At 46.2% G+C, this 24932-nt stretch overlaps 2 protein-coding genes across 4 annotated transcripts in view; both read left to right on the forward strand.

Annotated features, from left to right (window-relative positions):
• The first annotated feature begins 255 nt into the window (after positions 1-255).
• Positions 256-18368, forward strand: tom1l2a (target of myb1 like 2 membrane trafficking protein a). 3 transcript variants are annotated; one of them, XM_076996818.1, is made up of 16 exons: positions 256-395; positions 4557-4641; positions 5779-5857; positions 6114-6263; positions 8246-8380; positions 8463-8609; positions 8835-8951; positions 9438-9571; positions 9684-9726; positions 10832-11003; positions 11322-11439; positions 11527-11602; positions 13470-13535; positions 15241-15300; positions 15976-16012; positions 16133-18368. In XM_076996818.1, exons 1-16 carry the CDS (start codon positions 344-346, stop codon positions 16279-16281), a joined length of 1620 nt encoding a protein of 539 aa, XP_076852933.1. In that variant the 5' UTR covers positions 256-343; the 3' UTR covers positions 16282-18368. The 3 variants fall into 3 exon arrangements, with proteins under 3 accessions (XP_076852933.1, XP_076852934.1, XP_076852935.1); XM_076996819.1 differs by lacking the exon at positions 13470-13535; XM_076996820.1 differs by lacking the exons at positions 13470-13535; positions 15241-15300.
• Positions 18369-19832: 1464 nt separating this feature from the next.
• srebf1 (sterol regulatory element binding transcription factor 1) overlaps positions 19833-24932 on the forward strand; it is a 21751-nt gene continuing 16651 nt past the window's right edge. Inside the window, 2 exon segments of the mRNA XM_076996822.1 lie at positions 19833-20218; positions 22252-22704. Coding sequence (XP_076852937.1) covers positions 20113-20218; positions 22252-22704 — 559 coding nt within the window. The 5' untranslated portion in view covers positions 19833-20112.

Raw genomic sequence — 24932 nt, forward strand, 5'->3', positions numbered from 1 at the left:
CGCGATCGATTCTTAGTGTTGACTTGTAACTCCCGCGGTAGCCCAACTCAAAAGTAGCCCAAAAAACCGCACCCCGCGACCCCAAAATTTTTACCCGCGGCTGGATTTTCAAACAAGCCCCAATTTGGCGTGAAAACCGCGAACCTGGCAACTCTGACAACAGCCGTAGCTACTGTGGGTCTCCCCGCTGTGGAATGTAACCAATAGCGTGTTTATTCATGGTTGACGAGCAGTTTCCTCACCCAATGAGAATCTCATCTGCGTCCTCCAATCAAACCTCGCGGTAGGCGGAGCTTAGCGTGCGCCCAGCGTCAGCGGCTGAGGCCTGTTTGTTGTCATCAAGATGGAGTTCTTGTTGGGGAATCCGTTCAGCACTCCCGTTGGCCAGTGCGTCGGTGAGTTACACTGTTATCTCGGCCGCCTATCAATGAGTTATAGTGAGGATTGAGCTTGTGTCACTTGCGGGTATGACAAAAGTGCTTTACTGCTCCAAGCGAACTTATTGCCGGGTAGCACAGCAGCCGGCAGCTAGCCGTAGAGTTAGCCGAGCTAGCCTGCAGCTAACAGCACCAGTAAACTACAGTGTGATGTTCACGTTAACACCAGCGAGTAAAGCACACTCTTACTGTACAGTGTTTCTCAGGATGTATGTTACTCAGTTACACTGCATCCGTGCAGGGTAAACCCTTCAGGTAAACCATCCTAATGTTGTGTACAGTCACGTATCAAGACTGTGATTTATTCAGTGTTTTCATACACGGTCGAGCCCAGTTCGCAGTAAATCACAGTTACCACAGTGGATCAGTGAGTTAGTCATCACTAAATAAACGAGCCCTTAATGTCCACCACATAGACATTAAACATGTTGTCGAAAGATTAACCCCCCTCCCCTTTATATAGCAGCACATCCTACATGCCTGTTCAATATGGCATAGTCGAATATCTGGTTAAACCCTGTAAAAGTGTTTTGGTTACTCAGTTCCTGGGTGTGTTTTCTCCTATCTGAGGATTCAGCTGAGCTGGCAGTGTAGTGCCACCTGACTGGCATGACATTTTAGTGTTTCATATATATATATATATATATATATATATATATATATATATATATATATATATATATATATATATTTTCATATATATATATACGCAATATAATGTAATTGCTTAATGCTTTTGCAAGAGAAGAGCAGAGGAGACAAACCTGGTCTGGTTTGGTAAAACAACAACCTGGTAAAACTACACATAGTTTGCAGTATCTAATATCCACTTCTGCGCAAGTCCAAGTCTTATTTTTTTTATACAGCTCACGAAACATTGCTTTTCTCAAGCAGCCCTACGGATGAATTGTGCGGTTAGTTGTGGAGTTTTTTGGGAGGCTAACCACGCCTTCGTGTGGGAGATTACCTGCAGCAGGTCTTTCAGGCTGAGCATTTCGATTTGAACTGTTAGTCACAAACACGTGAGCTGTGAGAATACTCGCACGTCTCATTTCTAAGTCCATTTATCATTCTGAGTCTATTATAACGTTAGGATTATTTAATGAGTCCTCCGGCTTCTTGTGAAATTCTGCTCAAATCATGCCCACTGCCAAAGAGCTGCTTGCCGGTGCACTTTGTGACTGGTAATTATAAGTTTGCCTTACCTATCACATGCACCACTTTTAGAAACTTCAGACAGTGAGCTGTCCATTCCCTCGCCCATGATACATGATATAGGCTAGTTTCTTATTATTCTCCTGAGAAGGTTTGACAGTTTGTGAGGAGTTGTGCTGCTTCAGCAGGGTCTGTGGCTACGCTACTGAATTCTAAGCCAGTACCTTGCTGTCTGTTCTAGGATCAGCTGTCATTAGCTGAGTATGGAGCAGTTCTTCAGATTGTGGCCATTTTATATTATGTATGCTAAATGGAGTGTTTCTCCTTAACCAAACATTTCAGTGAAATCTGTGTGTGAGATCCTCCTTAGCATTTAGTTTTTTCTAAGAATGTGCAGTTGGAATTATTAATTAATTTTTATCATTGTTTTAACCCATAACACTGAAATATTATAGATAGATCAATAAAACAGTAGCTTTGCTTTTTAAAAGTGCTAGTCAGTGTAGCAGCGTGGACCACTGGACAGCTGAACATTCTCCTCACATCCACGGCTTTGAGATGAATCTACCATGGCTTCCAGCATGGCCTTGAGCAGAACTATGTGGATGAGACTTTTGCAAATCACTCTGTTCACCATTTGCCAGCGAAACCAACGGCCTCACGTTCCCAGTGCCAACTCATTTCAGAGTTGAGCGACTTGGGGCATTCGAACAGTAGAAAGCTTCGAACCAGTGAGCAGGGCAAAAAAGGTTTGACAGGTTCAGGCTCTTCGACGCGGTCGTAGTGGTTGGGACTGCAGATGAGCTCCTGGCTCTGAGCCGTTTGGCGGCGGGTGGTACGGCGTGCATCTCCCCACCGCATCGCCCGCTCCGCTTTGCCCCTCGCGGTTCTGGCCCACCTGGCCCGCTGCTCTGCAGAAGCACGGGCCCACGTCCAAACGGAGCCGCTCCACCGAAGGGCTCCTCGGTTCACCTCCCTTTCTTTAAACTGAACGTAATATACGATCCTTCTCTTTTATCTACCCAAACTGTCTTCCCTGTGTCTACACCTGTCTGGACTGATATGTCTGGGACTCCTACTTCGGTTCTCCTCCTCCTTGAAGAGATTAATGAAGGTGTCCCAGTGGATGCAGTGGATACGTAACCAGCCTCTGCTTGATGGCTGGCTGACTTCTTTATTCCTCTGTTTTTGTTGCTTGAGCAAGTCCTGTTTTAATGTGCAGTCACCGTGAACCATGCAAGTTAGCTTCTAAATGTTATTTCTGGGTTGAATGACCTGGGTTGTGCTCTGAACAGGTCTCACTGTCGGATGCAGTGTTTTTATTTTTGTTTTTTAACAAAACAGCTCATGGGCAAATAGAAATGAGACCCCAGGCAAAGTGATGGGTGAGAGCTCAGGGCTTGGGGGTGTGTGTGGGTTCAGGGCTTGGGGGGTGGGTGGGGGTTCAGGGCTTGGGGGGTGGGTGGGGGTTCAGGGCTTGGGGGGTGGGTGGGGGTTCAGAGCTTGGTTCAGGGCTTTGGGGAGGGTGGGGGTTCAGGGCTTGGAGGGTGTGTGTGGGTTCAGGGCTTGGGGGGTGGGTGGGGGTTCAGGGCTTGGGGGGTGTGTGTGGGTTCAGGGCTTGGGGGGTGGGTGGGGGTTCAGAGCTTGGTTCAGGGCTTTGGGGAGGCAGGGAGAGGTGGTGCACGTTTGTAGGTCCTTCAGCCAGGTCTGCTGTTCTAGCCTCTCTCCTCCAGTGTGAACCCTGAGACTGGCCTCCATCCAAACCCCACCCGTCCCCTCTTAAAACAGGATGCAGCACGGTGCCTCTGCGCGGGCCTCCAGGTGTCGACCCGTGCCGGACGGACGGACGCCCTCGGTCTTCGCTCCTGAACTCCTCGCCCACTCGCGTCTCCTGCCAGCACCTCGGGGCTAAGGGCCGCGTGCTGGACGTGGGGGGTGGGGAGAGGGGCAGCGGTGCTGGACGTGGAGATGATTAATCTGAGCGGTCTGCAGAGACCCAGGAGGGCAGCACGCACTCATTTTATCTGCTGTGGGGCCTGCCTGGCTGTTGAGGATGTGGGCACTGGCCACTCTTATCATGAGTGACCCAGCAGGAAATCGGCCTGCCCAGCCGGGAAGTACACGTCGGTGAGCTGTCTGGGGCAAAACAGTCCATGGTTTTTTCAGACCTTAACACGGCGGCCTGCAGGAACTGTTTCCTTTTTTTCCTACTGCGCATTTGCCGTTTCCTCATCAGACCATCAGGAAAAAGACAGAACGTCAGAGACGGTTGCCACGTTCATCAGGTTAACAGGGCAGTGGGCAAAGCCGTCAGAACTTACGTTTTCTGGTTTTCTCAAATTATTATTATTATTAAACCTTTATTTTACCAGGCGAGACATTAAGAACAAGTTCTTATTTACAATGTACAAATGTAGACGGTAGTAGAATTAGTCATCTTCTACCTGCAAACCTCACTTATCTACCGCATCTACTTCCCCAAACACTTCGTTTGTTTCTGTTCCCCTAAGTGGCATCTGTAGACGTACTGGGCGTGCGTGTGTATGTGTGTGTGTTTGTGTGTGTCTGCGCGCGCATACGTAGATGTCTGTGGATATGCTAGGCAGTAGTTTGTAGGTGATCTGTGATCTGTCCTAGCTGCAGGTCTGGGGCTGAACAACCACGAAGGCCCTCTGTGGTGGAGGAACATAGACTTTTACATTAATTACAGATTTTTTTTTTTGTGGAATTTAAATGAAAGGATTTTTTCATTTAAATTGATGTGACCCGATTTCACTCTCTTACATATGTGACTGGCTAATACACTCTTTCAATTAAGGAAGCCATCGTACAAGGCTGCGTGTTTATTCACAGCCGAACTCGTGTGATGATGTAAATAAATGCAGCGTGTAGTAACAGTAAGTCTGTCTAGCGTGCAGCTTTCATGTGTTTTCATGTGACTCATTTGTGATGTTCTTATCGCAGAAAAGGCCACTGATGGCTCATTACAGAATGAGGACTGGACACTGAACATGGAAATCTGTGACATTATTAACGAGACGGAGGAAGGGTGAGCATACACACACACACACACACACACACGCGCTTCACTGATGACTCACTGCAGATCGGACTGACTCACTGAGATAAACAGAGTTGGGTTTAAAGGGTCTGAATGGACGTGGTTCTTCCCGCATTGTGTGTGTTCTGGTGGGCAAGCAGGTGCGGGTCTCTCGTGACTGCACACCTGCCCCAAACACTGCACTACCATTACACTAATTCCACTAATACACCACAAGCTCCTTCACTGGAATGACCTGACCACGCCTCTCTCCCTCTCTGTCTCCCTCTCTTTTTCTGTCTGTCTCTCTTTTTCTGTGACACACACACACACACACGCCTGGCACCACAGACCCGCCTCTGTTCTGTGTGAGAAAAAAGAGGGTCTTGTGTTGGTTACTTTTGTGTCTGATGTGGGAGACTGCAGGAACTTGAAAAATGTTCTGGCTCATTCTACGTGCTTCACATATCCTTGAGTTCCAATATGTGGCCATATGACGGTGTTACCAGAGTTATATTAAATATGAAGCTTCAATCACAGGCCGCCCTGATAGTTCACTGCTCTTTTTAGTGCTTTAATCTTACCCATTACCCTACTGTGAAACTCGAGCCAATGTTAATGAGTGTTGGGGTTGGCCTCGCCTATACCCGCACCTCTGCACATGTTCCCTGGCCTTCAGGAGGAGATCAGGACTGCTCACGACCACAGAGAAAAAAGTACTAAAGTAAAGTACTAAAGTACTAGCTGGGGTTTGGTCCCGACGCAGGCAGGAAAGGCAGCCGTGTCTGGTGTAACCCTGGTGGACCCCACACCGTATTTCGTTTCTACGTCGTATTCCGTAACTTCTTTATGGGACTGGACGTGCTCGTCGCATTTGGGATTTCCGATGTCCTTAGGTCCGAAGAGGCGTAGTGTAGGTCCGTAAGGGGAAACCTGCTTCTCAGCAATTACATTCAGCCTAAGCCTAATTAGTCACTGGCCCACCGATGTCCAGCGATGTCCAAGATGAATGTTGTATAATTACTATGACAAAACATAATCCACTCAGATAGTCACATCTTGGTTCTTGCCCTGTAATCCCTCTCTCTCTATCTGTGTGTGTGTGTGTGTGTGTGTGTGTGTGTGTGTGTGTGTGTGTGTGTACAGGCCCAGAGATGCCATCCGCGCCGTCAAGAAGAGGCTGAACGGCAACCGGAACTTCCGGGAAGTGATGCTGGCTCTGACCGTGAGTACAGCTGTCTGAGTCTGTGGTTGGAGGGTACACACACACACACACACCCAGCACCAGGCACGTCCACATCTAACCTTGGGGGTGTTGGGGGTGTGGTGTGTTGGACACACCCAACCTGGCCACATCCAGCTTCAGCCGCTCCATATGTTTTCACACTGTCAGGTTCCTTCCTGTTCCACTGCTTCAAGGTCTCCTGAAGCTGTTTACATTTCTTTAAACGGGTTTGTTTCTGGCCCGTCTGTGCCCCCAGGTCCTGGAGACGTGCGTGAAGAACTGTGGCCATCGCTTCCACGTGCTGGTGGCCACTCGAGACTTCATCGATGGCGTCCTGGTGAAGACCATCTCACCGAAGAACAACCCTCCCACTATAGTGCAGGACAAAGTGCTGGCGCTGATTCAAGTACGCAGTCTGGTCCAGAGTCTTCTGCTCTTATGGACCTTCGCTTAAAAGATCAAGATGGTGGTAACTGGTCATCTTTGAGGCACTCAGGTTAGGTGTAGAAGTGCTTAGATGCTTGTTGGTGGTGTGCCCACATACTGCCCATGACTGTATACAGGCTTGGTTCTGTGAGCAGGTAGTCTCTGCGTTAACTCAAGCACAGTTCGAGGTTGGTACAAATCCAAGCAGCTGACCCAACTTTGAATTTTACACACTTCCTGGCCAGTTTAAGTCTGGCCAGTTCGGTTTTGTTTTACACAGTCATAGGTACCTTTGTAAAGTCAGACCTCTGATTGAGCCTGTCAGTTTGTAGCAAGTACAGCAGTACACTTTACAGGGTACCCGCGGGTCCTTAAAAAGTCTTAAAATGTCTTAAATTTAGTTTTCCATATTCAAGGCCTAAAAATGTCTTAAAATGTCTGGAATTTTATGAGGGGAGGCATTAAATTATTATAAGTGTGTGTTGTTCAGTTGTTCTGGCGCGATGTGAACTTTGCCGAATCTAGCGCTAATGCAGAAAAAAACCGCTCCAGGGTCCTAGTGCTAGATTCCTAGCGTTGGAGTATTCACGCTATTTTCCATGACAACGCTGGGCAGGGCCATCTTGGTTGACTTTGTGTTAGAACTTCCGGTGCTACGGATACGCTGATACCGATTACAAGCAAAACGACAACAAACACAAAATGACTAGCATAATATGTTCAGTTAGAGCAGAGGTGGCCAACCCATCAGAGACCAAGAGGGGTGGCGAGTGTAAATTATTAGCGGGGGGGATATAAAATGGACACAAATTAAGTAAAAAAACAAACACAAACTTCGATATAAACATAAGGCGTGATGTGCTTCAGGACTTTGTCACGTTTGGAGCACTACGAGCTCTGTTATGTACGCAACTGTTGTTTTCTAGGTGAAAAGTGGATAAACTCTTATCAACACTCGTTACAACGCCACTGACCTGCACTCACTTTTAGGAAGAAAAGAACAGACAGTGTCAGTAGTTTTTAAACCTCCCTCAGTCGTGTGCGGTGCTTTTGCTGCACCTCGTATGTGGTTTATTATAAACGTGTGACAGAAGAACCGCGTCTCACCAACGAGACTCAAATCACAATCACAACATCACAGATACTTCATACCGCTAGTCTCCCGTTTTCCACTACGCCGGTTTCAAAAGTATTAGTGGCTCGCTGGGCTTGTAAACAAACCGCGCATCACGAAGATGTATCAGAGCCCTCAGAGCTGATGAACTAACCGGGCCACGACACACACCGTTAGTGCAGGTGAGAGTGGACCGGCTGGGGAGCCGCATGAAACCAGGCAAAGAGCCGCAGGTTGGCCACTCCTGAGTTAGAGGGTGTCACAATAATTGGAAGAAGAGGAAAACTTGGCTTGACCAACAGTGTTACGAACACAGCTCGAAATGATCTGAGTGTTGTGGGGCACCTTATAACATATCCACCGCCTTCCAAAGAAGAGGACCTGCGTCTAAGGCTGAAGGCGCTAAATTTAAAATATCGACCCAAACGTCCATACGTCTGCTCTTATCATTTTGTGGAGGGGAAACCAACACCAGATCATCCTTATCCCGAGAAATGGCTCGGTTATGAAGCTCCGATGAAGCAAACGCGTCGGGTGCTTGTGAGGCTATCAGATAAGTAACTATTTTATAATCAGTGGCCACATCTTTTCCTTGCATTCATTTTGTAATTTAAAGTAATTAAGTAAAGAAGTAAATAGACAAGAATGCCTATTTTATGAAAAAAATCATTAAAATGTAGTAGTGTACACTAATGCGAAAATAGCTGACCGGAAGTTCTAACACAAAGGCGGAAGAAACACACACTTGAAAGTGGGCGTGGCGAAATACGGTGAATACAACAACTTCAACAATTTTCGTTCGCCAACCCACCCCTGGCTGCTGAGTCCATGCTCTCTGACTCCTGCAGGCTTGGGCGGACGCGTTCCGGAGCAGTCCAGACCTGACCGGGGTGGTGCACATTTACGAGGAGCTGAAGAGGAAGGGTGTGGAGTTCCCCATGGCGGACCTGGACGCCCTCTCGCCCATCCACACGCCCCAGCGAGTAGGACACCCCCCAGCTTCATGTCTTCACCTTCACTTTGAACTCAGATAAAACCGTTCTCTTGTTCTGGTGCCGTGTCCAGGGAGTCCCAGAAGTGGATCCGGCTTCCCATAAGTACAGAGCTCCTCCACAGACCAAACCCCAGACACCTCAGACGTCCGCAGCTGGCGCCCCGGTCACTGACTTCAGCACTCCTCAGACGGGCCCAATCACCGCCAACCCAGAACAGGTCAGTCCATCATCACCCAGTTAACCCCACATAACGAACAAATTACAACGTGATGTATTGTGATCAGTGAAGTTCATGTTATTTCTTGCATCAGTTATCCAGCAGTTTTCAAATGTATGTAAAAATTAAAATAAATAAAATATACGTTTCAACCCTTTCAGGAGAAAGTAGATACCCACGTAGCCCTGCCGATGTTTGTTGACGTGCTTGTTTGTGTGGTCGCAGGTTGGCCGGCTCAGGAGCGAGCTGGACATCGTACGTGGGAACTGCAAAGTGATGTCAGAGATGCTGACAGAGATGGTGCCAGGGCAGGAGGAAGCCTCTGACCTAGAACTCCTCCAGGTCCTAAATTCCTCCTCTTTTGCTACCCCCACATACATGGAAAGTTATATGGATCCCTGTCTTTTAAAAGCGGTAGTGTTCAAAATGTATGTTTATAAGTGCTTCGTATCTTAATGGAAAATTTGTAATGAACCACTAGGGGGAGTAGTAACACTGTAGATACAGCTGATGAGACACTGCAGTAGGTGTTCAGTTTATATTTTACCATTTATGTAAGGACAATACACGTTCTCCAGTATATATACAGACCCACCCCCAGACTAGTGTCTAAACCATGCCAATGAACTGCAAGCATTATACAGTTGTTAGAAGAGCAGAAAACAATGTGTGTGTGTTTGTGTGTGTTTGTGTGTGTGTTATGTGTGTGTGTTGTGTGTTATGTGTGTGTGTGTGTGTGTGTGTGTGTGTGTTTTGTGTGTGTGTGTGTGTTGTGTGCGTGTGTTGTGTTGTGTGTGTGTGTGTGTTGTGTGTGTTCTGCATGCACAGGAGCTGAACCGGACGTGCCGGGCCATGCAGCAGAGGGTAGTGGAGCTCATCTCCCGCGTGTCCAATGAGGAGGTCACCGAGGAGCTGCTGCATGTCAACGATGACTTAAACAACATCTTCCTGCGATATGAGAGGTGAGCAGGTGCATCTAGGTGTGTGTATGTGTATGTGTGTGTGTGTGTGTGTGTGTGTGTGTGTGTGTGTGTGTGTGTGTGTGTAACTATCTGTGTGTCTCTATGCTTGCAGGTATGAGAGATACAGACTGGGCCGTGCAGCACAGAACAACGGGGTGAGTCCTGCACGTCTGTGCCCGTCCTGCACGTCTGTGCCCGTCCTGCACGTCTGTGCCCGTCCTGCACGTCTGTGCCCGTCTCTCACGTCTGTGCCCGTCCCTCACGTCTGTGCCCGTCCCGCACGTCTGTGCCCGTCCCGCACGTCTGTGCCTGTCCCGCACGTCTGTGCCCCTCCCTCACGTCTGTGCCCGTCCCGCACGTCTGTGCCCGTCCCGCACGTCTGTGCCCGTCCCGCACGTCTGTGCCCGTCCCGCACGTCCCTGTGATTGTGTTGCTGACATCAGTGTTATTTGAGGGTGACCAATACATTTGTATATATTTGAGGTTTCTGAGCTCATTTGCATTTTAAATGCTGTGCTGCTGTTGTGTTGCATGCTGCTGTGTCATTGGTTGTTTTCTCTGTGTATTTTGTTTGTGCTGTTGCTAGCTGAGGAAGGCAAGTACAGCAGCGTGTAGTAAACGTGAGGCGAGAGTTAAAACATGAGCGTGGTGTGTGCCTGACCCGACCCGTGTGACATGGTTTAACTCTCTGTAGAAAACACTAGAACACTCCTCACTCTGTTCTGCTTTCCCCAGCTGTCTCTCATGCGCTCTCTCTCTCTCATGCGCTCTCTCTCTCTCTCATGCGCTCTCTCTCTCTCTCATGCGCTCTCTCTCTCTCTCATGCGCTCTCTCTCTCTCTCATGCGCTCTCTCTCTCTCTCTTTCACACACACACACACACACACATTCTCTCTCTCTCGCTCTCTCTCACACACACTCTCTCTCTCTCTCTCACACACACACACACACACACACACACACACACACACACACACACACACACACACACATTCTCTCTCTCTCTCATGTACACACCCATATACTCTGTCTCTACTTCTCTACATCCTCACAATAGACTGTTGTACACCAATCTGGTAGCTCCTGCCAGTCTTTATACCCCCATTATATGCCCACCATGGAATGCTGATAAAATTGAGAGTAGCACATCAGCTGTGTGTGTGTGTGTGTGTGTGTGTGTGTGTGTGTGTGTGTGTGTGTGTGTGTGTGTGTGTGTGTGTGTGTGTGTGTGTGTGCGCGCGCGCGCGCTGATGCTGTTCAGGTGCTGAGTGAGGCCTCAGAAGAGAACAATCTGATAGATCTGGGTCCGGGTTCCCCGGCTGTGGTCAGTCCTTGCGTGGGTGCGGGTGCCACCCCGACTGCTTCGTCCAGCCTGGCCCCTGCAGCCGCCGGCCCTCCCCCCACCTCGCTGTCCACCCAGCTGGCAGGACTGAGTGAGACTCACACACTGTCCCACAGTCACACGTCCACTGGCACCACAGCCCTGCATTAGCTCCCATGTTCTAGCTTTGTCTTAGGCAGCTGTTATCTCCTCTCCTTCTGCAGGGTGTGGTGAGGCATAGACACACACACACACTCTCGCTCACACACACTGATTTCACGTCTTCTACAGAGCTCCAACCTTAATATTAGTGATCCACTGTGGTGTGATCTGCTCTGTTGCATTGTATCAGATGTCTGCTTGGGTTTACAGTGTTTGTTCCCGTGTCTTCCTGCCTGGCTGATGTAGAAACCCGCACCTCTCTCTGCAGATGTGAATGCAGACAGTGTGACTGGCACCCTGAGCTCCCTGTCCACCCATAAACCCCACGACGACTTCGACATGTTCGCCCAGACCCGAGGAAGCTCCCTCGCAGAGCAGCGGAGGAAGTAAGCTGTTTAGCCCCACCCCCAAACACCACCGCACCAATACCTTGTGATGTTTCTCTCCAAACACCTCCCCCTCACCTGTTTTAGTGTGAAATACGAAGACCCGCAGGCTCTCGGTGGCCTGGCCTCCGCCCTGGACATCCGACAACAGAACGCCACCGGGGTGAGTGCCGCTATGCATGCTGGGAACTGCGGTTTCAGCTCTTTGGCCCCACCTTGACCTTGCGATCATGTGTGGTGTTAATGGCCGGGTAGTGTTTCTAGCAGTTGTGATTAGCTGATCTCGGCACGGCCTGGACCTCAACACACCTTTCACCTCCTGTTTCCTTTAAACGGCTCTGGCGCTGACACTAACCTTATTAGGGCACAGTCAGCTGCTCCATATTGGCTGCTTGTACCTGCGCTGAAGCAGCGGTTGTCCTGGCACACTGGCACGTAGCGTTGAGGCTACAGTAAACCTGCGCGCTCAGTAGGTTCATTTGTTGCCGGTGTTAATTGTTGCCGCTGCGCGGATGTGGTACCAAAACTCAACGGAACCGCCCAGTCTGCACACGCATCTCCGTGTGAGTTAACGGCCCTGTTGTCTTTATGCCACAGCGTGTCCATTAGCACCACGTTTGAAGTTGGGGAAGCTTTATTAAAATGGCACCGTGGGCAGCATGGTCACAGCACAAGCTCAGAAATAAGGGATGAGACCATGGTGCAGACGCATGTGGGCGTGGCCGTAATGTTATGACTGGCACTAATTTTGACTCTGACTAATTTGAGTGGTCCAGTTCTAAAAAGAGGTTTGGTTTGACTGATCACATGGTCAACAGGTGATGTTGGGTATGCCACATCTCTCATTGACTTTAAAAGCTGAGCGGGACCCGGTGACACGGTGCCATGACGATGCAAAAAAAAGCTTGCAGACCAGGAAGCAGACATACTGTTCATGGAAGTGCAGCGTTGCCCTGCCGACGCAGAGCTCCCAGGTCCGATGGGTTTGCGCTGTCCTGGGAAGGACCGTGAACAAAATCATAAACCAAACCTCTTCCAGTGGCGTTCGAGGAACATTAATACAGGCCGTAGTGCAAACATGTCACGCCCCCAGAAATGCCACGCCCACTGCTCCACCCACCTCGTCAGAGGTGCATTTATTTCTGTCCAACAATTAATAGCACTACATGTGTACATAATAAATATATCATAAAAATCGAATAAATGTGTAGCTTATAAAATGAGTCGAATGCAACATTTTATGCCGTTACACCTCTTATGTTCTTGCCACTGTAAGAAGGATAATTGTTTTGCAATAATTTCCTTGACATTCATTCTCCCTGTTGTTTTTCTCATTTGCACACATTAGAAAACTTGCCATTTCCAAAATTACAAAACTGGTTCAGTTTTGCAAGTGGGCTGGATATCATTCATGAGTTCCGATGGACTTTGTGGCAGGGGACCGTCAGGAAGAATCCTCCAGGTCCAGTTCTGTTAAGGTCCAGTGCTTCCACTGAAGTCACCCTGGACGAGCTGTAGTGTGTCACTAGGTGGCGCTCTCTGAAGCCTTCTGCTGTCTCGCGGCACTGGGTGTAGGCAGGCTGTCTGCTGTCTGCTGTGGTGAAATCTTCACTCCAAAACCAAAGTGTTACTGCGACACACACACACAGCCCATGGGACAAAGTTTATTCCCTTTATTTCGATTCATCCCACCGGCCCTCATAGATCCTGATTATCTGTTGTTAATCTATTTTCTGTTTTTCCTTGTACGTTTCTGTGCCTTAAATTACAAGTAGAGCCTTTTCTCTCTACCTAAAATGACTCTCAACGTAAAGAAGGTCGTTTATTATTTATTTTTCTTTTTAGCAGATTTCCTTTCTGTCTGTCTCTCTTTCTCTGCCTGTCTCTGCCTCTTTCATTCTTTCCCCCTCTCTCTCTCTCTCTCACTCTCACTCACTCTCTCTCTCTCTCTCTCTCTCTCTCTCAGTCTGGGGTGGGTGAGGATGATGTTTTTGCTCCATCTTTAAGTTTGTTTTCTGTTGTTGATTTAGTCGAGTGTTAAAGGTGATAACGCTGAGTTGGAGCCCATAGACAGCTGGCTCATCACCCAAGGAATGGTGAGGCCTTCACCAGTAGAAGTCCATGTCTCCTCCGTGTCCTCCTACGTCCGTCCACTCCGTCGTCCCCGCCCCCCTCATGGCCACACCCCCCTCACCACTGCTGAACCCGCCCACTCCTGGCAGTAAAAGGGAGAGCCCTCATTCTCAGCCCCCTCGCACACGCCCATTATCTTAAGCTATTCGTCTAATCCGTTTTTATAGATGTAATGTCTCGTGGAGTGATTGTTTAATAAAGCTCTATTACACGCCATCTTATTTTACCTCTCTTGCCGGTCACTTGATTGTAGTGGCTCGTTTGTGGAGGGAACCCGCCCACGGGGACGGCGTTATGGTTTTAGTAATAAATCCTGCCAGCACGTCCGTGTTGGGCTGCACCTGCACTCCTCACTCCAGAGGCCTGGGGGGGGGCTGCTGTCTCACGGGCCTTCCCCTCTGTCCCTGTCCCTGTGTGTCCTGCCATCCTCGTCTGTCTCATCTCCACTCACTCACGGGGAGGACGGAAAGGCCTGCTCGTCCCTCCACGGGACAGGCGTGGACGTCATCAGATGCATGCGGGATCTAGACACGGTCCCAGAGGCTAACGACATATGGTCAGCCAGCCCTCGCTTATAGAAGCTTCTAGACATATCTATATTGGAAATTGTATCACATCCACATTGCTTTGTGGAACAAAATCAGCCATAGTGCTTTTAGCCAAGCATGGTCGTAAGCTGCAGTATATGTTTACTTGTAGTTCTGGTCCATATTAGACTTCACATGCGGGCCTGGTACCCGCGCTTGTCGAGTCTGGCAATGTTTGGTGCTTGGTTGCCAGTTACGTTCCTCTGATTCACTCCCCTGCATCTGTACACTGATCCCAGACCTGTGTAGTGAGCATTTTCCCATCTGCTGTATTTAGTCATTATCATTAATAATACTTTATACATTTCATGTGGTTGTTCATGTCCTGGTTAATGTAAGATTAATATATTAATACTGTGTTTGGCCTGTTCTTGGTTTAACACGTGTGTGGTTTACTTGTACAGATTAATCTAATTTATTAAGTATTAGTAAATATTTAAACCCCAATGTTTCATGTCACCCCAAAAGAAAAATTCTTCTTAATAATGTTAAGTAATAGAGGATCAGGCAACGAGTACTGAAGGACCATTAGCACACTGCAGACATCTACTGCATCTGCTATGGAGTTAAAGTTTCCATCTTCGCATACAACACCCCCTTCATTAAAATCACATTTTTACAGGCCTACAGTTTAAACCTTGCCATTTATGTCATTTGAAAGTGTATTTAAAGAAAAATGGACTTGCCATCAGTCTTTGCAGCCATTGGGTGACTCCAGGGTGCTGTCCTCAGGAACCCCAGGGTGATGTGTGAATGCAGGGGGCTGCCCCCACAAACCTGCCCCCACAAACCTGCCCCCGCTTTCCTCACAACCCTCCCACACCAAGAGACACCTCGTCTTGGCTCAGTCTAACTCCCGCTGCATGCAATACAGCATTCATGCTTGTGTGTGTGCGTGCGTGCGTTTAGGGCTGTGTGGATCTTTGGTTTGAATTTGATGGCATGTTTTTCTGTCGTTGTTATTTTCCTTGCAGACCTTGTGATTGTGATTTTTCTTTTTTCTGTTTATTTGTGGGGGTGGGTTTGTTTATTTTGTGGCTTTGCGGGGGCCTTTTGGTTTGTCCATGGCTTTGCTCTGTAGATTCCTGTATCGCAGTCCTCTGTCATGGATGACATTGAGGAGTGGCTCTGTGCTGATGTGGTGAGAATTCTTTATCTTGATTTCATCAGCTGTTTTTGGCCATCTTTTTGTGGTAACATAACACACCATGTTTGTTTCACATAACCCATCTGAAGTTGGTTTCTTGTATCCATTTACATATTTATCAGTCTTTCAATCTCTCACAGTAATATTGTTAGCAGTTCAGTTAGGTTTGTCACTCATCCATACTCACACCTTAAAAATCCTTTAAATGTGGATTAGAATGTTATGGCAGTGGGAAGTTATGGCAGTGTCTCAGAAAGGCTTTGTTACTGGATTTGTTGTTTGTATGGACCAAACGTTACAAGACTGTTAGCTGTTCAACGTTTCAATAATGTGGTGCAAACAGTTTCTTCGATCTAGTCAAATGTCATCATGCGTGGCTGTATTGCATCATTTGTATGTTGATTAACAGGATACCATGTGTAAGGCTTGACCCAGTTTAAACGCTCATTGTCCTACATGTGGAACAAAAAGTGTGCATGCTTGTTTCAGTCCTGCGGTTCTGCTGTGAGGGCGTACTGAACTGTGGGTATCGAAGCAGAACACGCCCCCTTTACGTTTGTCTGTTCTTTGGTTGAACAGTTGACCATAACGGTTGGGTGCAATGAATAATTCAGACTTTCTGACATTTTTCACTGACTGCTTTGCTTGTTGTGTTTTCCCACCGAACAGAAAGGTGATGAGGGTGAGGAGGGGGTCACCAGCGAAGGTAGGCGCTGTCATCTTCGTTGTTATTTCTAGCCCCGTGTCGGTGGTATTGTGGCTTGAAATGTGTCTTCCCTATTCAAGTTCAAACGTCCATTCTCATCCTCCTTTGGCTTTGTCAAAGAGTTCACCAAGTTCTTAGAAGAGCGGGCCAAGGCTGCGGACGGCGCCTCTCCGTCGCCCCCTAGAGGAGACGCCGCTCCACTCACCAGCGCACCCAGCACCAGCCGCAAGAAGGTGGAGCGGACTGAGGACGCCCTCTTTGCCTTGTAGGGTGCCCGTGCGGGCGTGAAGCTCCGGCCGCCGGAGGCCTCATCCACCCGCTCCGCCACGGTGACCTCCACCCTTGTGTCCGGCTCGCCGACGTCCAAACACCTGCCTCCCCCCCGCTACGTGTTCGCTGCTGTCCATGTCTCTGTCTCCTCCTCCGCCCACAACCCCCAGGTGGAGCAAAGGACAGCCCCTGCACTGTATGCTCCTCTCCAGGGCTTGGGACGGCTAGGCCTGGGCGATGGTGGAGTCCTGTAGATAATGTCCGGGACTCTCTGTATGGAGGAACATCAAGGTGGTTTAATTAGTATGTTAACAGAACGTGTGAAATACTAAGACCCTGGCATCATTGCAGTGCAAAAACCCATTGTTGTATATTGCATTTTGTAGCTTTAATTCTCAATATGCCAGTACGTAAAGTGTGTTTTAATCCTTATGTCATTCCTATATGCTGATACTGTAGTAACTGAGTTCTGTAATCTGATTCTCTTCCTTAATGTCCTTACGGGAGACATAAAGGAAGTGTGGAACTCAGTTATGGTAGCAGATTAGCTAACGAGGTCTCTCTGCATGTGCAGGCCAGGAGAGGCTTAGAAAAGGGGAAGGCAAAATAAGAGTCATGGTTGTGAACCATGGCCTGAACGGAGCATCTGAAACAGGTGCTCCTGCACATCATCACGATCAAAATTCATTTTCTCTCTGAACAGCTGAGCGGGTTTCCAGACGGCTGTAAAACTACGGCCAAATGAAATAAGTCTAGTTACTACTGCTAGGAATATCGGGATACCCTGACCCAGAAAACACAGCTTTGCTTTGATGAGTGTATGGTTGGTGACTGTATTTTTTCCATGAATTGTTATTTGTCTGTGTGTCTTTCTCAGAACCTTTGTTTTGGACCCCTGAAATTCCAGTCCTCACACATGAAAGCACACAGGAAAGGCTTTAAACTTTGTTCTCCTACTTATAGAAACTGCATGTGAAGCACAGATAAAAGTAAAATATATGGGAAACAAGTTCATGGATGGAGCTTTTGTGAGGACACTACTTGCGGAATGAAATTATGGTAGCATATTGGGTAAACTGTGTTCAAATGTATTAGTAAATACATGTACAGTTATTACAAAAATGTTTAGGTTAACATGTTGTCAAACTTTGGGTAAGATGTTCTGTCTGCTTTTATGTAGTTTTATTTCTGGCTTCTGGTTTGTGACGAGATTCAAAAAACCTGAGTGACCCCCAACACCCCCCTTGGTTCATGGTTCATACTGAAAATGGTTCAAGTTGATCTTCATGGTGGATATGTGTGGTCAATAAACTTGATTTATTAGGCTCAGGGACCAACAAGCATGGTTGGATATCACACGAGGAAGAGAGAAACCCGGAAGGTGATCTAAATGAATATTTTTGGAGATTACACTGCTGAAAGCTTGGGCTTTGACGTTCGGTCCTGTAAAGGAAGTACGTTTACTTTTGAGTTAAATGTTTCACTTCAGTGAAAAGTTTGGCTGAACATCAAGTTTAACGATGGAGATGTGACGTCTTCTCCACTTCATAAATAATACTAAAGGCAGTCAGAGAGACCAATGTTGTTTCACATTACACAGTTTTAATATGTATTTTGCCATATTAATAGTAGACTTACTGTTTCTTCTCTGCCTTAAAATGATGCTTTCTGCTAATGCGGCATTGAAATAAACGAGGACGTTGTGGGTCAGATATGGCAAGAATAAACAATGAAAGACAAATGTGGTAAACTACACGGCTCTACTGCTATATGCTTAGAATATGACTAGATCACAAGTTAGATAATGGCAGAACTACCAACTACCAAAAGTTTCAGAGAGGGCTCTGTTAACAAGACCCTTACTTTTCCTCTTATATGCACTCAAAGTGCTTACAATACTAATTAATGGATTATTAATGTTTCTCATCTTTTTTTTTTTTTTAAGTAGCCTTCTGCTGAGACCTGTTAGTGCTACCTGTCTGTGTTCTAGATAAAGCATTGCTTTCAACTGACCTGGCAGCCGTTATTTGTAATAACTGCTTTAATGAATGTTACCATGTGACATTAAAAGTCTTAATTATTTTGATCATTTGTCTCAAAGATTAATTGCTTAATGTATTTTAGGATATTGAAATGTAATAATTTCCTATTGTGAGATTTATTGTTTAATTGTATTATTTTATTAAAGTGAGATACAGCCTAGTATATTTTCATTTCCTGGCTGCTTCATTTTCTTTTGTGCAAAGATGATGATGATGAACGGTGTTTGTATGTGTCTGTGTAGTTATCAGTCATACAAGTGCTGCAGTTGATTAAATGGTTTGAATCTGGCCTTAAGTTATGAACTCGGCTCTCTATATTGGAATAACAGGCAAGTGGACCGACAGCGTTTTCAATTTTATCTATAATTTTTAATGATAAATGCTGTATAAAAAATATTAGTATAATATTATGTATAATATTAGTGTTATTCTTGGGATAAGCTCTGGCAACCCAGCTGACAGGTATATTTCACTAGCACTGCTGTGGAGCTACTGTGTTACTCTAGGTCATTGACCGACTTCACCTTGCTTGCTCCCTGTGCTTCTATGCTTTGTTGTGAACCTGCATTGTATGTGTGCGTGTATATATATATATATATATATATGTATGTGTGTGTGTGTATATATATATATATATAAATATATATACACACACACACACACACATACATATATATATATATATATATATATATATATATATATATATATATATATATATATATATATATAGTTTCAAAAGTATCCAACACGATCTTATTGAATAATATTTGTGCATGATATTGTTTGTCTTTTCAGTACAGAAGTGTAGCATGTTCCGATTTGCAGCAATTTATCTTTCAAGATAAGGAATTAAATTTCGCTTTATAATGGTCATTATTTTAGGAGATATTACATGATGTAATCACAGGAGCCACATGTGTGATGTCACATCACCCCACTCTGGTTCTGGGTCTCCATTGGCCAGTTTCTCTGGTTCTACAGGCGGAGCCGACTCTGAAGCTCAGGCAAACTTGAAGAACCAAAGCCCTCCTTTCACTAACTTTGATTGGCTGATTAAGACATGCCCACTTTATTCGTCACCATGCTGTTGCTGTCGAGGAGACTAAATCTAAAGTTTTTCATAATAAGGTGAATACGAATGCCTGTGATAATTCTGTTCAGTAAAAGGTGCATATGAATTTCGTGGTCAATTTTTTGGTTTATTATTTTTGAATATTAGACTGTTTAACACCCAAGATATAATAGAAATGTAGAAATCATAAATATTTAACAGTATAGTTGAACCTAAACATGTGTTGTATGCGTTTTTTTTTATTAAAATGTATTTTATTATTATTTTATTTTATTATTAAAACTTGGTATCTTCAGGCATCAGTGATTCTGTAGCCTACAATTTACTTAACATTCAGTGGACAAATTCTCTCCATAGCAGCATATGAAGCATAAAGAGGCCTATTCAGAACGCAGAGCTCTGATTGGTCAGCGGGGCTGTCACTCACATCTCGGGTGGGTGGGTGCCTGGCTCCTCCGTTAGCGCGCTAGTGCACTAACCAAACTCTGTTTGGACAAGTTTGTCTTTTGCGGCAGAATGGAAATGTCAGCTGGCATGTAGTTGACAGATCAACAACAAAGTTAGCCAGAGTTGTCTGAAGTGAGCGGACTCGGTGTAGACGCATGCGCCTAAACGTTCAGGCGGCTCTTTAACTGCAGGTTCGGCGTTTAAATGGAATAACGCCCGTGTTTGGATCAGAATATTCTACAAGTCCGAGGCAAATATCTTTGAAAATGAATAATTTGTCATTTGACGACCCGTCTCTGGATAACTTGGATCCGAGTTTGTCTCTCCATGATCCGAGCGATATTGACACGGCTCTGCTGAACGACATTGACGGTAAGAAGTCACACACCAGCCCTGCCAACTTCACAAGTCTGAGTTACTTCTTAGTGTTGGCTGGCCGACTTTGTGTTAATAGTCCCAGATAAAGTTGTATTGTAGCTGCAGGACACCAGTTGTGGAGGTGCGAGAGCGTCCTGGTGAACTCTCCCACCATCAAGTGTGCAGACCAGTGCACGTGTTCACAACACACTGGTGGTGATGGTGTGTGTGTGCTTTAACGCAGTCTGCATGGCAGGTCTGTCATATGTCCGGTCACGAAAGGCATGTTTGGCAGTGGTGGCGGGCTAGATGTGTAGTGGGGTGTTCTGGTGCCGGACGGACCCTCCACCGAGCCCGCAGGTACCGCCCGACTGTACAGTGATGCCCCAAGTTGGGCGTATCGGAAGACCCGAGTGTAATTGTACTGCTAGCTCTCCGAGTTGTGCAGTCAGGACCGGAGTGCTCAAAAAACAGGGATGAGGTTCGGATCTAATTTAGACATAATGCGGAACAAGCAGGCTGGTGTGTATTATGTGTAGTGCTGATACAAAGCAGCATTATTTTCGCCTTCGCCATTGTGTGGAGTTTTAGGCTCGAGCGCTGGAGCCCCGCCCCCTCCAACTCGGGCGCGTGGCGTCACTGGAGGTTACTAGCGGTCAAACCTCTGCAGGGTTCAGCCGGCTACTGTCTCATAACTAACCTAGGTTATCTTAGTTACTGGTGCTTTCTTTATGCTTTTGTAATATAGCCTTGCAATGTGTGATGAACGATTTAATTATTATAAAAAATGTACCGATTTCAATATGCAGTTGTGGAGAGTAACGAGGTAGTTATTTTTAAAGGGGTAGTTATCAAAATGTCATGAAGTAATGTAATTAGTAGTTGTAATGATGCAGTTTAATGTTTGATAAATAATAAAATTTCTATTTTTTTGGTTTCATCTTAAGAGCGTAAGTCATTCGGTATTGGAAATCCCAGTAACCGCAAGTAAACTCGCGCTGAAATAGACGGCCGAGTGTCCGATAGTAACCTCTTCCCGCTACAGCTACAGTCGCGCGCTCCTCCCTCTGTCTCGAGCCTGGGCTCCACCGCGAGGCGCGCGTTCGAGGCTTCTCATTGGTCGAGAGCGATCACCTCATACAAACACTGGTTTACAATTCTAAGCTACCATGTTTTTTTAACAAATAGAGAACCATTTGAGTTTTTTCAGATTGCATAATAAATCAGTGTAAACCTGTTTGTCCGAGTATGAAGAATTTATTTATATAATGATGGTTTAACCACAAATGATTTAGATGAATATGCTGAATTCTAGAGTTAAGTATAATTCACATGCCACACACAGAATGTATTCTTTCGATAATTGCCAGCCTACACAGTGTGGCTAATTTTTGAAAGTCATTAAATGGACAGTTACCAGAACAAGGCTTCACCGTAAATAACACAGCATGTACAAGATGTGCACTGAATTAATAATACCTTATGCAAGTATTTGACTTGGCGTGTCAGTTTTTGAGAGATTGTGAACGAGCTTGTTCAAGGTGTCTCTGTGCCCTTGTGTATTCGTAGCACTGAAATGAAGAAATTCATTCCTGTGGTTACGAATGAATAGTAGTGTGTTTGCTTGCCATTCAACTGGAATTACCTGTCTACCCTGGCCAGTAGATTGGTTTCACAGTAGCTGTGGTCATAATTTGCCTGAAAGATTAACCCGGTGGCTGTATTGACCCTACAAAAGTTTGCGGATCATCAGTAGAGATTGAGATATCAGTGCATCCTATACAATATAAGGTCTCAGCTTATTTTGTATGTCTTTTAACATCTTACCGATCATATAAATCCATGTTTTACTCATTCTAGCTAGGCTGTATCATAACTAGCATATCCGGAGGTTTATGTGGTGCTTCTAAGACCACTCTTTTCTTCAGGCTCACCCCTGCACTCTATCACACACATGCCTGTGTTTTCATGTGCGTTTTGAGTTTAGTGTGTAATTTCAGGCCCTCTGCATCTCACTGGGTTGCCCAATTCTGTCTCCCGTTCCCTAGACATGCTTCAGCTCATCCACAACCATGACATGGAGTTTGGGAGTCTGTTCGACCACACACCTTTCGTGACCCCCCCGGCCCCGGTGCAGGAGACTCCGGCCACGGCCCCTTCCAGCTCGGCCTCTCCCCCCACCTCCACCCCTGGCACCGCCTCCTCCATCCTCAGCAGCAGCCCCCACCTGGACGCCCTGCTGGGCCCCCCCGTCAGCCGCACCTCTTCCACCCCCGACAAGGTCTATCACCCCCCGGCCTTCCAGCAGTCTCCGTTGGCACCGGTGAGCTCGGCACCGTCAGTCCCGCGCCAGCCGACTGTCCTGCCCAAACCCCACCCCTCCCCGACAGCACCTCCATCAGGCCCGGGGGCCACCAAGACCCCAATCAGCTCCGCCCAGCAGGCCAACCAGCAGCTGCCACAGTCTGTGGCTACCTTCACACACCAGAATGGATTCACCGGTAGGCATGCTTACCTTCATTTACTTCTATTACATAAACACTATATATTTATAAGCTTATTAAATATGAATATGTTCATTTTTAAGTTAATAAAAAATATTTTTATGGATACAGCATTTTTGTGAAGAAGGTTTGAAAAGTGCTTTACAAAATAAGAAAATAGGCATAAAATCAAATAAATTAAGAATAATCAGAAAATAAAATGCCAGTATACAGCACAGAACAATAGAAATTGAAATATAATTACGATGAGAGAATTAAGCTTAAATTAAGAACAAATAATGAAAAAATTAAAAGTTTTAGAAAATAAAGTGTAAAAAAAGTCTAAAGTCTAATTTAAACTTATAAGTTTTAACAGTGAGTAAAGCCTTAAGGTTACTAAATGAGGAACTCTACAGCTTATAGTCATAATAAGAACAAGGCTGGCCTGTTTCTCTGTAGTCAGGTATGCAAGTTACTGTTGCGTAGTAGATCTAGTAGATTGTATTAGTACAGCCTTCGTGGGTCTTTTCCTAGGGACATATCCCTCTCCATATCATCTACACACTGGCAAAAGGAAATGTTTTATTTATTAAATATCCTTGTTAATGGAAGCAAGGACTACACAGGACAAAGCAAGCACTTGAATGTACGGTGTTGAAGTGCAACCAGTAATATTCTAATAATATTCCTGGTCTCTCAAGTACGTTTGGGAGCAATTTACATCAGAGCTGGAGAGGCCAGCCCAGTTTGTAGTCAGGAAAGCAGTACTGAGTATTAGAAGCAGTGCTAACGTCGAAAAGAACCAGACTAGGTAGTGTACCAGCATCTAGATTCAAGAACTGTAAGATATTTAAGACCTGCTGTTTCTGCGCTACAGTGAACACTAGGATGGAATACCTCCTCTAAGATGTTGGAATTGAGGTACATTGTATCACTGGAGAGAAATCATTTGCTGACTTTTTAAATTTTTTATTAGAGTCAAAAATCTGAAGCAACGTCTTGCTGGCAAATAAGACGAGAAGCGAGGGGAGCTGGCAGAATTCTCCAGGGCACCGCTGTGCTGAGCTCGTGGGAAACGCTGCGTGGAAAAGAGCCACTCCAGCATGCATTACATCATTTGACATCAAACCCCGTGAACCTCAGACATGGCTTATCATAGTAGTGCACATAATAGGGGCTTAATCTTATCCAGCAAGACGACTCCGCGATTGGCACTCGTAAGCAGAATCATTTGACCAGATTTTATGGCTCTCTTTAAACAAGTGATACATGATTAGGGCAATCCAGTCCTGTTAAACTTTACCCTACTTTTTTTTTCCTAATCTGAGGTTTGTTTGAGCAAGAACTGTGGCTGTTAGCGCTGGTTAGCGTTGCCGCCTCACAGCAAGGTTCGGTTCTCGGTCCGGAGTTTGCATGTTCTCTCTGTGCCTGTGTGGGTTTCCTCCCACAGTCCAAAGACATGCATGTTAGGTTGATTGGCACGTAGGTGTGAGTGTGTGTTGGCCATGCGGTGGACTGGCGACCTGCCCATGGTGTACCCGGCCTTCACCTGGAGATGCCGGATAATGCCACTGTGCTCAAGCATTGTAAAGACTTGGTTTCCTCATCCCTTTTTTTTTCGATTGTAAGGAGCTTGACATGTTTTTTGTTGTTCTGGGTTGTAGCATTCAGTGGCACCCTCGCTATGTTGATGTGTGAGCTCAGCTATCAGCAGCACAGGCATTCAAATCACCTGATCACCCTAACGGACCTTTTTGACCAATAGCGCAACAGTGTCAACACCTTGCGTGACCTCACGCTCCCGTCACTGACCTGAGAAGACAGGTGGAGTCCCGTTAGGTTCCTTATTCTAATCGTGCCATCATGGCCAGAGGACCTTATGTTCAGGGCCAGGTGCACTGCTACTGTTGGGTGACCCGTGTGAGGTTCATTCTGCGATGCCTGATCAATCGTGTGAGGTCTCCCAGAGTTCTGGGTAACGTTAAGAAGTTCTCTTCTCCTTCCTCGGGGTTGCCTTCTTGGAACATCCCTGCCTTAACATGTTGGAAGTCTAAACTTCTACGGACAACTTGATGGTGGTTTGACATGGCCAGAGGTGTCAATTCCAGGTTCAGAAAGTAAAAGTCCTCACCAGGATTTTGCTCAGGCTTCCTGGATTGTGTTGATTCCACTCATTTTACCTGGATTTCACTAATTTGAAAATCTAGCAAGCTGGAGCAAAATCCTGGTGAGGACTTTTACTCTGT

Source organism: Brachyhypopomus gauderio, chromosome 2 (assembly GCF_052324685.1).
Source record: "Brachyhypopomus gauderio isolate BG-103 chromosome 2, BGAUD_0.2, whole genome shotgun sequence".
NCBI classification, from domain to species: Eukaryota; Metazoa; Chordata; class Actinopteri; order Gymnotiformes; family Hypopomidae; genus Brachyhypopomus; species Brachyhypopomus gauderio.

Coding starts and splice junctions, on each gene's coding strand:
- tom1l2a (XM_076996818.1), top strand. CDS start 344: ATGGAGTTCTTGTTGGGGAATCCGTTCAGCACTCCCGTTGGCCAGTGC. Junction 4,642..5,778: donor ATTAACGAGACGGAGGAAGG/GTGAGCATACAC, acceptor GTGTGTGTACAG/GCCCAGAGATGCCATCCGCG. Junction 8,952..9,437: donor CTGACCTAGAACTCCTCCAG/GTCCTAAATTCC, acceptor CTGCATGCACAG/GAGCTGAACCGGACGTGCCG.